Source organism: Netta rufina (assembly GCF_964035555.1).
Source record: "Netta rufina genome assembly, chromosome: 1".
NCBI lineage: Eukaryota > Metazoa > Chordata > Aves > Anseriformes > Anatidae > Netta > Netta rufina.
This window is the reverse complement of record NC_140123.1, coordinates 180,791,362-180,803,992: the sequence shown is the minus strand read 5'-3', so window position 1 is coordinate 180,803,992 and position 12,631 is coordinate 180,791,362. Positions and strand designations below refer to the sequence as shown.

Here is a 12,631-nt window from a genome sequence, read left to right as displayed (position 1 = left end):
CAGGTAAGCAGATTGTTCTTCCCTTTTTAAATAATAATTTCACTATAAATTAGTGTTAATAAATGATGTAATTCCAGACAAATAACCCCAACAACGCTCCAAATGCCAGGTGAAAAAGACAATACCAATTAGTGCTGGGACTCACATTTACCATATGGCAGATCTGAAAAGTAACACTGGGTTACTGCACTGAAAAACAGCAATTAACTCCATCCCTATGGACTTGTTATTTCTACAGAAAAACCGCGCTGCCTGGTTGATACTGTAAATCACTGAGAATCTCAGCTGCAACTGCCAGTTTTAATTCTTCCTTAGCTTATCCATCGCAACATCTGCTGACCTTACTTAAATTCCTTCAGAATCCCAGGGCTGACAAAGTAGTATCAAGTTGATTGGCAGAGAAAAGTTCATTGCAAAGGTTTGGGAACACCATAAACATATCATCTACTTCTCTCAGGGAAAAAGAAATAAAATTCTTCATGGTACAGGTAGGAAGAGATAAAAAAAAAAATCCACAACAACATCATTTAGAACAGAAGTAAAAAAAAAAATCGGTTTCTATAGGTTTTGAAAAGCTGAGGTCTTAATTATAGCTTTTCTTGCTTTAATTTAACACCAGATTTGTTCTCTTGAGTTCACCAAAGACAATTCACTCCTGTGAAAGCGAAACCAGGATCAAACCCAGTATTTGCAGCACAGACTCGTTGTTTCACCACAAATCTGTTCCTGGATGACCCTCGTTCAGTGCTGTGCAAAAGCCAATCAGCAGCATTGGACTTGCAGCATTTTACCATCTGCTTTCCATCACCAAAAACCAACCAGCACGTTTTTCCCAGTGAGATTCAGTAACATCATTTCTAAAGAGATCTGCATCGGTTTTCAGGCAGGGTATCCACCCTGCTTCATACAATGCTGGTAAGTTTCTGTCTGGTCCATTAAAGTAAGGGACAAACTCAAAATGACAAGTGAAGCCTTTGTCTGTGTTCATGGACCTAGCTCTCACTTCTGAGCATGAAGCTCAAGTGGCAAGGGGGAACGCATTTTACATAAAGGATTTGTAGGAACATAACACTTGCAACTCCACAAAAACTAGTCAAATGGCAGAGGTGGTGATGGGCTCTTGGCTTGGGCCCTGCACGGCATAACGTGAGCATCAAACACCGACATGGGAAAGGGAAGGTGGCTGGGAAGAATACAGGCAGTGACTGCACACCTGCATCTTTCAGCTAACCACTTTGTCGGGTAGCCAGTATCGGAAAGCTCCCCTGGTTTGCTCACAGAAGCACTCGATCAATGTTCAGCTGCTGGCCTGTGCAGCCCGAGGGCACGGCTGTTTGTCAAGCTTCAATCTGACAGCTCTCACATACTGTGACTTGCAATCCATAGTAAATATTAAACTAATATCAGCCTCCTCAGAGGTTTAATAGTTCCAGAGGTACCATTCAAAGGCTTGGCTTACTCTGTTTGCAATAAATAAGATTTGCCAACAACTATTTGATGGCAGTGATACCATTCATCGTGCTAATCTTACTCAAATTTTTGCTTTGTGTGGGCACGGCACTTCCATGCTGTAGCAGGGGAAGGGGGGCTGGGGAACACAAAGGAGAGGTAAAGAAGGCATTTTTATTACCACCTCCTCCTGTCCTGGGGGTAGTTTGGCATCTGTCCGGGTAGTTAAACACGATGAGCTCTTTGTTGCTTTTGTCTTGGGATCTGCTGATACCATGGTTTCAGTGCAATAATCTTCCAAATAATTCTTCCAGACTTTCTGAGGATGAACTTATCTACTGTGATATTCTTACAACAGTCAAACATCTACGCAGGAAAACATGGTGAACCAAGTGAAAAAGCCATCTTCAACTTGTTGAATAGTGAAAGAAATATCCCAGGATGGATGCGTGACAGACTCAAAAGGTTGCCTTTTCTGTTACATTACAAACTAGTAACACACTATAACTATGTCCTTATTTTGTATAGGCAATACAGACTTCTTGAATATTACTCTTTCAGGCCCTTACTCAATGGTCACGTTTTGAGCACTGGTATCTTTCTGGAAGCATGAATAGCAGGCTTTCTGTACAGACACACTGTACAAAGACACTGTTGGAGGAATTTGTAGAAGCAAGAGCCTGTGCACTGAAAGCAAACCCACTCCCTGACTGCTTCTTTGTATCAGGAAAGTCAAGATGCTTGGGTGAACCTCATTAGTCAAAATACTGTGCCTTCTGCTTTAAAATGATGGGAGTTATTTCGGAGTTGCTGAAGTGTGACAGCACACGCTGATGAGTGCACACAGGTGTTTCCACGCCACCCTGTTCACCCAAATCTAATATCCTGCACCACGCAGCGCTGCTATTCATGGCCTCTCCTCAGATGGGAATGACAGCAGCTGAATCTGCAGTGCTATATGGAGGCTTCCCCAAGTGGGAATATCCAGCACAGAGCAAGGGTTTTTGAGGCCACTTACTTTATTTAACTTGTGAGTTCAAAGCTAATTTTTGTTTGCTTGTTTTCATGAGCACTGACAAGCAGAAGTTGCCAGGTACAGACAAAGGTACCTCAGTTGCTAAACAATGTGTTGTTTTTAACTGAATTCGTTCTTTTTTTCTTTTCCTCATTTGTCAATTCTGATATATTTTAAAAGCCTGTAGAGGAAACAAATTTAAGTGTAGCCTAATTGACTCTGGGGTCACATCCCCAGTGAAAGCCGAATTAATTTCCAATATTACGATCTCTGTGCCCAGCTTAGGCTGAAACGGTTAAACCTCATTTTACAGATGAGGAAAGCAAGCAGTGAGACCCCTGCCCTGACTTCTGAAGCAGTATCTACAGCTCGAGCCAGACGCCCGAGTCTGTCACAGCTTCCTCACCCCTCGTGGTCCTCAGTCCATGGCCCCAGGCAGCAGAGGCAGCCAAGCAGGGCCGTCAGCTCGCTGGGATCCCCGGCCAGCCCTGGTGGATCAGTGCTCCAGGGGCTGATGCACCTCAGGAGGGCTGTTCCTCGGCGGTCCCAGCTCTGTAAGGGGGACCAGGAGACCTGCAGAGATGGCTGGTCTGTGGGAGAGCTGGGGCAGGACACAGCTGGCTCAGTCACACTGCGAGGTGTCAGAGCTCGCTACTTCTGGTTTAATATTGTCTTTTTCACCGGAGCAAATATATGCGTGTTCATTATAATTAAACAGAAGTCTATAGCAAAAAATACAGCTCATAACGTTTATACCCTTCATGTAAGGCTATCAACACACCTCCTAAACCCTGTGTTCATTCAGAATAATTAGGTGCATTAGAAATGAGGCCTCAGCACATCACGGACAGCTTTTAAGACTTGAACTGCCCAGACTCAGACTCCATCAGCCTGGTTGGCAGCACCCACTGAATTTCGTAGGAGCTGTGAAAGCTCAGGAAAATCTATCCCAAATGCCTGAAATCAGGCACCCTGAACTGGAGGCCTCTGTTTCAAACCCGGCTGCGTTAGGACTTGCCCAAAGCCACCAAACAACTCAGCAGCAGAGCCGGGAATGGAACAAGCCCTTAGGCTAGTAAGAGCCACTGTGCTTCTGCTTGCTGAAGGGAAATCCGAATGCTGCTCACTTACTGCTCGGATTATTTAAAAAATAAAGCAAAGTAGCAGATGGGCAGTCATTTTTTTCTGATTATTTCTGACAATGTGCTTCCCGTTTTTTTATATGTGCTTTTAATTCCTGGGAAGAACTACAAGGAAAAGCCTTTAGAAACGATATGGCAGAAAGAGCAAGCATAAGGCATGCGGGGGGGCTTCAGGAGGGGAGCAAGTCGCCACCTCAGCACCTCAGCACCTCAGCCTGGGCGAGTGGCGTCGGTCAGGGCAAGGGATTAATGGGGCAGCCCTGTGCAGGAGGCACTTGGCTTGCCCTTGGCTCCTCAGGGCTGACCCCTGGCTCCTCAGGGCTGGCTCCTGGCTGCTGGGGGCCGGCCCCTGGCTCCCCACGGGCAGCGCCGAGGGCCGGGGACCCGCGGGGGGTGACACCAGCACAGCGCCCCTCACCTGAGACGCTCTGGCGGCTGGAGTCCGCCTCGCCGCCGGCGGCGTTGGCCGTGCTGGGCGCGCTGTTGTCCACCCCGCCCAGCAGAGGTCGCAGGTGGCTCACCGAGACCTGCTCGATGAAGGACGTGCCGTACTTGCGGAAGTACCACCACTCGAAGATCTGCAACACAGCCGTCACTGGCACCGCGGCCCCCGCCGCAGCCCCCCGCCGCCGCCGCCGCCGCCGCCCCCGGGGGTGCCGGGGGCTCGCAGCCCGCCCGCCTCCCCTGCTGCCGGGAGGCCGCCTTCCTCCGGCAGCAACAGCGAAAAATCCCATCCCTTACACCAAATCGCGTCCTTCGGAGGCTTTTAACATTGCGAGGAACGTTGTTTTGAGGCGACTCCTAACGGGAGCCCCGCTCCGTCCATCCCAGGCGAGGCTGCACGCAGGGCTGGGCTCCTGCCGCAGCTGCCTCCCTCCACGGGCAGTGGAAAAAAAGGTGAGGAAAGGCAGCTTTGCTCCTCTTCCTGGCAATGCCTCCGAAGGATCCCACCACATTTCATTTAAAGAACGTTTAAAGTACCAAACAACACCCCAAAACCCAATCTTACACCTTTTAAAGGATTATTTTTTTTCCCCCAACAGAGCCAGCTGTGTTTCGTTTTGTATTCCTGACTTAGCATGATTCTGAATTAAATTTCAGGCTTTTGGTTCAGCTAGAAAATCAGAAATATATATATATATATATGTATATATATATTTACATAGCTCTGCTTAACAAATTCCACAGCCTGAAAGAACCCCTGGAAATTGAAATTACGCACATAAATACACGTTTGCTGTATTTTCACAGAGAAATTATATTTTTGGGGTAAGAACAAACATTTTAGGAAACCACATAAACCTGGAAATGAAGACTATTTCACATAAACAGGAAAAAGATTTTGAGTGCACCACACACTTCACATGAGTATATCCTGGAGGGTTTACAAGGCTTCGGGGCTGCGGGACACCCGCAGTCTGCAGCGAGGTTCACGTTGGGCTCCACGCCTTCCCTGAATCGCTCCTGAGTCACCAAAAACGGTCTCTGTATTTCTTTATTTTTTGCTTTTTTAAAGTCCTCTTGAGCTCTTTATATAATTGAACCGACTTCTCTCAGTCTCCATAGGATTGTCTGTAAAGTTTACTTCTTTTGGTTTTTTTCTTCAAACCATTCCATAGGGAAGAAACTCCACAGGGGCACAGCAAGGAAGAATTCCTCTCCAAAGGAAGTGCTACCTTCAGCACTGGTGCTTCCCCTAAGTCCAGCTGTGTTGTTAAAGTATCCACGAGCATTCATATGGAAGAAGCTGATGCTAACTGTGCTGGATGGAGTGGGAACGTAGCTGGTGGCCATAGATCAACTTCACACAAGCATGTGTGGCAGCCCTGGAGACCACTTGGTCCCCAAAACAAGCTAATGGCTCTTCTTGGAGACATCAACAAGGAAGAATAAAGCAGTTTTATGAGGAGAAGACAGAACGGCTGCTAACGTGAACAGATAAAGGTCACAGGCACTGGGGAAGATAAACAGATGCTCACAGGGAAACCAGAACATAAACACATCTGGATCTTTGTGAACTCTGCATTCCTGGCAAGTCACTGAAATCCCTCGCAGCATGTAGGGCTCCTACCTGGGTTTGTCACTCTGTGTGTTCCCTTGGGATGGACCCAGGTGGGAAGACCCGTGAGGAAGTATCACTGCATGCTGCTCTGCACTGAGGTACTTCCCAGGCATCCACCACCTCCTGTGCTTCTCCAAATGCTAGGGATGATGGACAGGGAGCTGGCACAGGCGAGTTTTTGGGTTTAGCTCTTCTCATGTTCTTACACAATGCTTTCTGAAGGGTTGAGAATCTAAATCTTACGATACAAGAGTGCATCATAACCTAAGCAGCCAAGATATGGCCGACCATCAGAGAAAGACTGTGCTGTAAGATACAGTCACAGCTCTGCCATGAGTGTATGTTTTTGTACTGTCTTTGGCAACTCTGAAGCTCGAACACAACTCAAGCCACAGTTGTGCCTATCCAAGGCCTCAAAGGACATGGTTTTAAGGAATCAAGGATTATAGTTTTGTACTGAGACACAGGACACTGAGTATCACTGTAACAGAGTCAGGGACTGAAGTACAGCTTGCCAGACTGGCCTCTCAAAACTCTTGGTAGTTAGATTGCCATCTAACTGGCTTTGTACTTTCTTTAAGGAAAAAAAATAAATCAAAACATGTTAATGATTCCCTGCTTATTATTTCAACTACAAACAGCTTTTACATAAAAAGAAAAAAAAAAAAAGAGCACTTGTGACCTCATTTGCCCTGCATAACTGTACACAAATCGGGAAACCGTCACACTGAATTTCAGTGAAACTGAGGATACAAGCAGAAAGAATGCATGCATGCTGTCACTACTACGGTTCAGCTGAGTGACAGGAGCTTGTCAAAACATGTGGTACAGCTGTAAGTTCCTCCTTAGCCTTACAAATACATTAATTACTTTTTAAAGGGGGATTAAAGCTCCTCAATCTTCTAAGACATCTTTGAGAAATATTTGCAATGTTGAGCGAATCCAGTGCCAGGGAACACAAACCAGATCTCAGTGCATACCAGCTCCTAGAAAATGAAGCCATAAATCATCACCACAATATGCCTTTGCTTAGAGTGATTTGTTCAGGGTGTATGAGAAGGTAATATGTAATCTGGTTTTGAAGTCGAAACAATAAATTGCCTTCACAGTATTTCTGCACCTTTCTCAGACAGCGTCAGCCGTTTTGAAACCTGATTTTTTATAACCAAGTTTGATTTCTAACTGTACCAGCCAGTTTGAAGGCAATGTGAAGTCAACAAGCTTTTGATAGTTCAGCAGAAATCATCAGGCAGAATAATAGTGAACTACAAGGATTAATTACCTGTAGAAAGAGATCTGGATCAGAGAGGAAATTAGGGAGAAAAGTCATTTCTGTACCACCTCTGAAAGTAAAGCCACCTCACTTAGTGGTATTTACCTTTAGGAGAAGGTGTCTCTGCCCATGGCAGGGGGTTGGAACTGGGTGATCTTTAAGGTCCCTTCCCACCCAAACCATTCTGTGACTGAATGATTCATTTCTCTCATACACATAGGGTGGAAGGGAAGCTCATCTTCACACCAGTAGCAAATTTCTCTGGGTTCTCTCTATCTGATGCCTGTTCTTTCATATCCGATCAGGGTCACACAACTCCAGACTCTCAAAGGATCTTTAAACCTTCACAAAGGCCAAGTTAAAAACCTGTTCTGAACATTTTCAGCTTTGTGTTTTGAAGTCCAAATCTAGAAATCTTATTTTTCAGTCTGGTAGGGGTCATGCTTAATGTAAGAATATTTGATTTTGGAAAACCCTTAAGGATGACTTCTACGAGTGCATGGCTATGAACAAAAAAACCAGCTCATAGGCAGCAAAGATATTTGGGTCAAATAAAAGCTGGTTAATCACTCATAAATCTGAAAGCATTTCAGATACTTGTTTTGGACCTTTTTTGTCTTTGCTCCTCTATGCAAGTACTTCCCCTGTGTGATGAAAACATCACAGTTCCTCTCTTTCTTATCTCTGCTCTCACATACGAGATCTCACAATCCCAGATTGTTTTATTTCTCTGTGCAACAACAAATCCATTCTGCATCCCTTGGATTATCTGATCTTCCCTCTTCGTTTTTCAGAACAGATACTCCACCAGAAATGCATCAGTCCACAAGGGACGGTTTTGATGGCTGTTCTCACTGGACCAAATACATCTATCAGCGATCTGAATTATGCTTTCCTGTTTATCATATCCCAGACAGGCATCCTCTCTTACAGTGACTACTCTCCGTAGTCCTCTCCCAGTGTGCGTATTGAGTCTTCAGCAGAAAGAGTAAAGAATTTCATTTGCAGGCAACTTCCACAGCTCAGGGCTCTCATTCAGACTTCTAATTAGGCATCCGGGTCTCTGAGGAGTAAGATTTGGAATGCTCTTCTAATATGAGGGGCGGTAACAACCAATCTAATGGATCTAAATGAGGCTTACTCCCTTGAGGAGCAGGATGATGACAGCAGAGCATTCAATGGTTAAGCCCCTGCGATAAATAAAAGAGGAGCACAGCACGTGTTGGACTGGCTCTGTCATCCACGCTGTTTATTTGTCAGCACACTGCCTGGCCTGCGCCAACTCTCCCTGACAATGACTGGACGTGTTCAAGGGATATCACAGCCCAGGGGCTGTTCCCAGTAGAAAGTATGGGGAAGATCATCCTGCTTTGGGAAGCAAGAGTGTTTATCCATACGGCTGTGATGATACAATGCTACTTGTTCTTGAACAGAGAAAGCCCCTTTGTCTGCGATGCTAGCAACCACCTTATGCAAAATAGCTCTTTACCTACACTTTACCTGCCTCTGGAAACACAGAAAGGGAAAAGAAAATAATATATTGCCTGGCCTAACTGCAGGACTTCTCTCAGTGCTTGGTAGGTGCCAGTTGTTATGCCTTCAGCAGGTTACAGGCTGCCATCCTGCAGACCCTTCCTCTCTCATCAGCTACCTGGCAAATGCTTCCAGTTTCTCAGGAGCTCCCTACAAGGCCTCTGCCCTCCCCGACCTGCCAGCCTCCACCGAGCAGAGCAGAAGCTTTGAACAATTACCACGTATCAGTCTTCAGCTGCCGAAGATTGTCCCTGTGCAAACGTCAGACTTCCACAGAATCTGTGGGAACACCCAGAATTCGGGCACCTCTCTGCCCCTCTGCAGCAGACTACACAAAGGTAGCAGAACAAGTAAATAAATAAACACAGAATAACAGTTAATATTGACAAGAAATAATTTGTGTCCTCTTTGAGACTTCCTGCACTAGCACCATCAGCTGCAAAAAAGCAGAAAACTTGTTATTTACCCCAAGCTCTGACAGGGAATAATAAGGCATTCTTGGTGGAGCTTCGAGACTGGGGCTCACTGCTGCCTGAGGTTTGTTAACCCTGACTCTATCAGCTTGCAGTCCAAATGCCACAACAACTTTCACTCTGGGGGCAACATATTCAATATGCAGCCTTACTGAGAAACCTCGGTGGCATTTAGGAACACAGCTGCAGTTCACAGCCTTTGCCTGACATCAGTCGTGTTCCGTGTTACCCTACCTGTGGCAAACTTCAGCCTCTTGACACCAACTACAACACAGCTCCACTGGATTCTCTGAGTCAGAGCCCTGTTTTTCACTGAATTGAAAGTAACTCTTGTGGAACCAAGTTTCCAATATAATATTTTTATGTAGTTTGGGACTTAATTTAGTTCCTATTCTTAACGTCAAAAATAGGTGCTGGGGTGAATTCAAAGGATGCTATGTTGTTCATTTTAAACTACGTGCTGTAAAGTAATTATTAAGGAGAGTGGCTGAGATAGAAAAGACTTTTCTGTACTGTTCTGAGCTATCCAGAAAAGAAAAAGGGTTTGACATCCTTGCTTCAAATCGCATCATCTACAGTGAGGCCAGAATTTTACCTAAAGAATGAAAACAAAGTAAGAGACAAAATAAGACAGGAGAGCACTGTTCTGCAAAGGAGTCACGTAGCATGCAATTCCCCAGAGCTGAACTCTGCAGAGTCATTGTTTCATGATCCAAACATGAAACAGAAAAAGCATTCACTTTCCCATTGGTCACCACGCTTCTGAAATGATGGAATTTTCCTTCATTTCATAACCTGCTGTGCTGTGATTTCTCCTTCTGATTGGGAATCGCAGCCCACCAGTAGTGGAAACAAATCTGCCAGACCATATGGTGGAAAATTCCAAGAACTATCAGTACATCTATTCTGACAGATACCCTAGTGATGTAGATTTGAGAGGAGAATGCTTGTTTTGTGAAAGGGTTTCATTTAATACCACCAGCAGGTCTAAGAACCCTTCAGAACTGCGATGCTGCATGACAGGTAAGTGGGTGGCATTGTAAGCAATTCAGCATGTTACAGGGCCGTTGGTAAACAGCAATATTGTTACGAAATAATAAATCTGAAGCATAATTGGGATAGGGACTGGCTAGCACTACCTCAGTGGAATTTGCCCAGTTGTCTTTCCTGATGATGATCCTGATGATGATGATCCTGGTGATGACCATCCTCCAAGGTCTACTTAAGCTGCAGTTTCTTTTTTCCATGGTCATCCCTGCTGAGTTCTTTTTCCATTATCCAGTTTACAGATCACATGTTCCTCTCAGCACAAACACTCTTCCCTACAGCCTAGGGTTCCTGACTGTCACCTGCCTGGCCTATGTGTCTTTTGCACGTTTAGGATGGTGGCGTATAAGCAGCAAAAACTGACAGCAGAAGTCCACAAAAAAAGCTTTCAACACAAAACAGGCTTTCAGTCTTCTTTCATTCTTTGTCTACACCTCCATCACCGCACTGTTCCTTTAATTTATTCATAAAGGACTCTATCATGCACCATTTAGTGAAATTTCTCTGGCTAAGGCTCACTCGGTCTCATCTCTTCTTGGAAGACTTCTGTAGGTGCCCTTTTCCCCTTTACCATACCGCAGCCATGAATGCAACTTGCCACCTGCTTCTTGCACTTTCCATCCAAGCACTGCACTTACCAATTGCTTGCTCACAAGTCTCCTACTGAGCTCATTCCTCGGAAATTGCCTTCCTGACCACAGTACAAAATGTAACTACATTTGCTATCATGCTATACACAGACACTTTAGTTACAAATAATCTAGCCTCTCTCTCAGGTTTTTGTTCCTGTTTGATTCTGTAACATATTTCCATAGATACAGACTATTTTTTTCCTTGCCACTTCCTCCAGCTGTCTTCGATGTCCAGCAACAAATATGGGATTGTGCCTGTGGAACCCATGTATTTCCCTCACTCCTCATCTTGTTCGTGGGGCCTGGCCTTTTGACACTTCTCCTTTCTGAGCGAGATTACTGAGATTACTGAATTTAACATTCCTCCTGTGCGTTTTGTTGCACCAAGTCTTGCAGGTCTGGCTGCTGCACCTCAGCGCTCATGTTCTGAAAGAACTGCTCATGTCTCCAGAGCTCCGTCCTGTGCTTTGGGGCTTGATCCATGCAGTCATGCTGAATGCCCAAGGTGCAGGCATTAAGTAATTGCTTTCTGCCACAAGTAAACCCCAGAGCAAGGCAGAGCAGCAGTGCACCTGATGCTTTATACCTGAAATCATCCAAGTGATGAGAGTCTCACAGGCATTTAGGAGTGAAGGATGGCATTTCTTTGTCTACAACAAGCAGTGTGCAAGTGAGAGCTCCTCTGAGGTCAGCAGATACACGGCGACGTGAACCAGCCCCCGGTGTTGACCTTCATTTGTGTCAGCAGAAAGCCACTCTCAGCTTTACTCAGTACAAGCTAATACCCAAAGAACACCTTGCAGATTGTTGGACTTTTTCACCTCAGTTTGTTTCTGTGAAGACACTGAATAAAATCCAGAGCAAATGCTCTGTTTTCGACTCCTGCGCTGTGATGGCATTGTGATTCAGTCCCCTGCATCGATTTGCACGATGAAGCCCTCAGGGATTATACATGGGAGGAGTTTGTTGTTTTTTTTTTTTTAAGTGGTTTGAAAATATTCTTTAGACCTTTAAACAAATAGGCAGACATGCATTGAGAAAGATTTTTAAAGTGAAGATGTGAAATAATCTGCCTTTGGAATTGTGGTAGTAGAACTAGGCATGTTGCTGATATTCTAGTCACTGTTTCTCTAGGAAATCCTGCTGCAACTGTCTAAACTGAGCAAGCGAAGCTGAGAGAGTTGGTGCCTCTCCTCCTCTTCTTTTCACCAGTCCTGTTATTTCTGTAGTACTTGTCAATGGAAGCACTTAATGTGCAAGCACTTGTTCTGATGTATTATAGGGTTGTTTGTTAGCAGGGCACACTGGCCTTCAAGATTTTTTTCTTCAAAGAAATATAGTGCTGAAGCATTTCCTCTCTTTTTTAAACAGAAATAGAAGGGAAAAATTTACGTGCTGCAAAATGTAGGCTTAGAAAACAAAAACGACACCCATTGATCTCATCAAAGCTTAAAATCCCATTCTGCATGAATCTATTTGTAAAGTGATATTAATATATCTGGTACTTACCAAAATCAGTCCCGAGATTAATGAGGAGGTGCCTGTCAGGGCAACATAGAACTTGGGGGTTAACGTGTTCAAAAACATACTCACTGCAAAAGAGAAAAAAAAAAAGAGAGGAAACCATGAGTACAAGAGCAGGACATGTTCACCCCATGCGTCCCCTCCTCCTCCCAGCTGCTCTCCAACTTCAAGCAAGTTATTAGCTTAATTCTGATAAAAAACTTCCAAGAACATCCTGTTTCATCTGCCTTGCATGACCAAGTAGAAGATGAGACTGTGACATGCAGAGTTTTGTTTTCACCAGAGTCAATCACGAGGCAATGTAAACCAGTCACACACATGTACGGACGGGTCTCTCCTACTGCAGGCAGCATTCTGCTGCCCCTGACTTCAGGATTCCCCGTGATATATGAAGATATCTGGTTATCTGCCTCTGCTACTCCATCATGGTTAGAAATCTTATGGGTTGGTCTCGATGCGTTGTGTCCAACTTTGTCTCAAC

The 12,631-nt window shown here is 44.9% G+C and overlaps 1 protein-coding gene across 2 annotated transcripts in view; it reads right to left on the bottom strand.

The window, feature by feature from the left end:
* The window catches only part of ST7 (suppression of tumorigenicity 7), a 139,394-nt gene that overhangs the window by 53,047 nt on the left and 73,716 nt on the right, over positions 1–12,631 (bottom strand). For both annotated transcript variants that reach the window (XM_084298329.1, XM_084298328.1), the window contains exons 2-3: positions 12,136–12,218; positions 4,025–4,184 (exon numbers count right to left, since the gene is read on the bottom strand). In XM_084298329.1, coding sequence (XP_084154455.1) covers positions 4,025–4,184; positions 12,136–12,218 — 243 coding nt within the window. The remainder of the gene's footprint in view (positions 1–4,024; positions 4,185–12,135; positions 12,219–12,631) is intronic.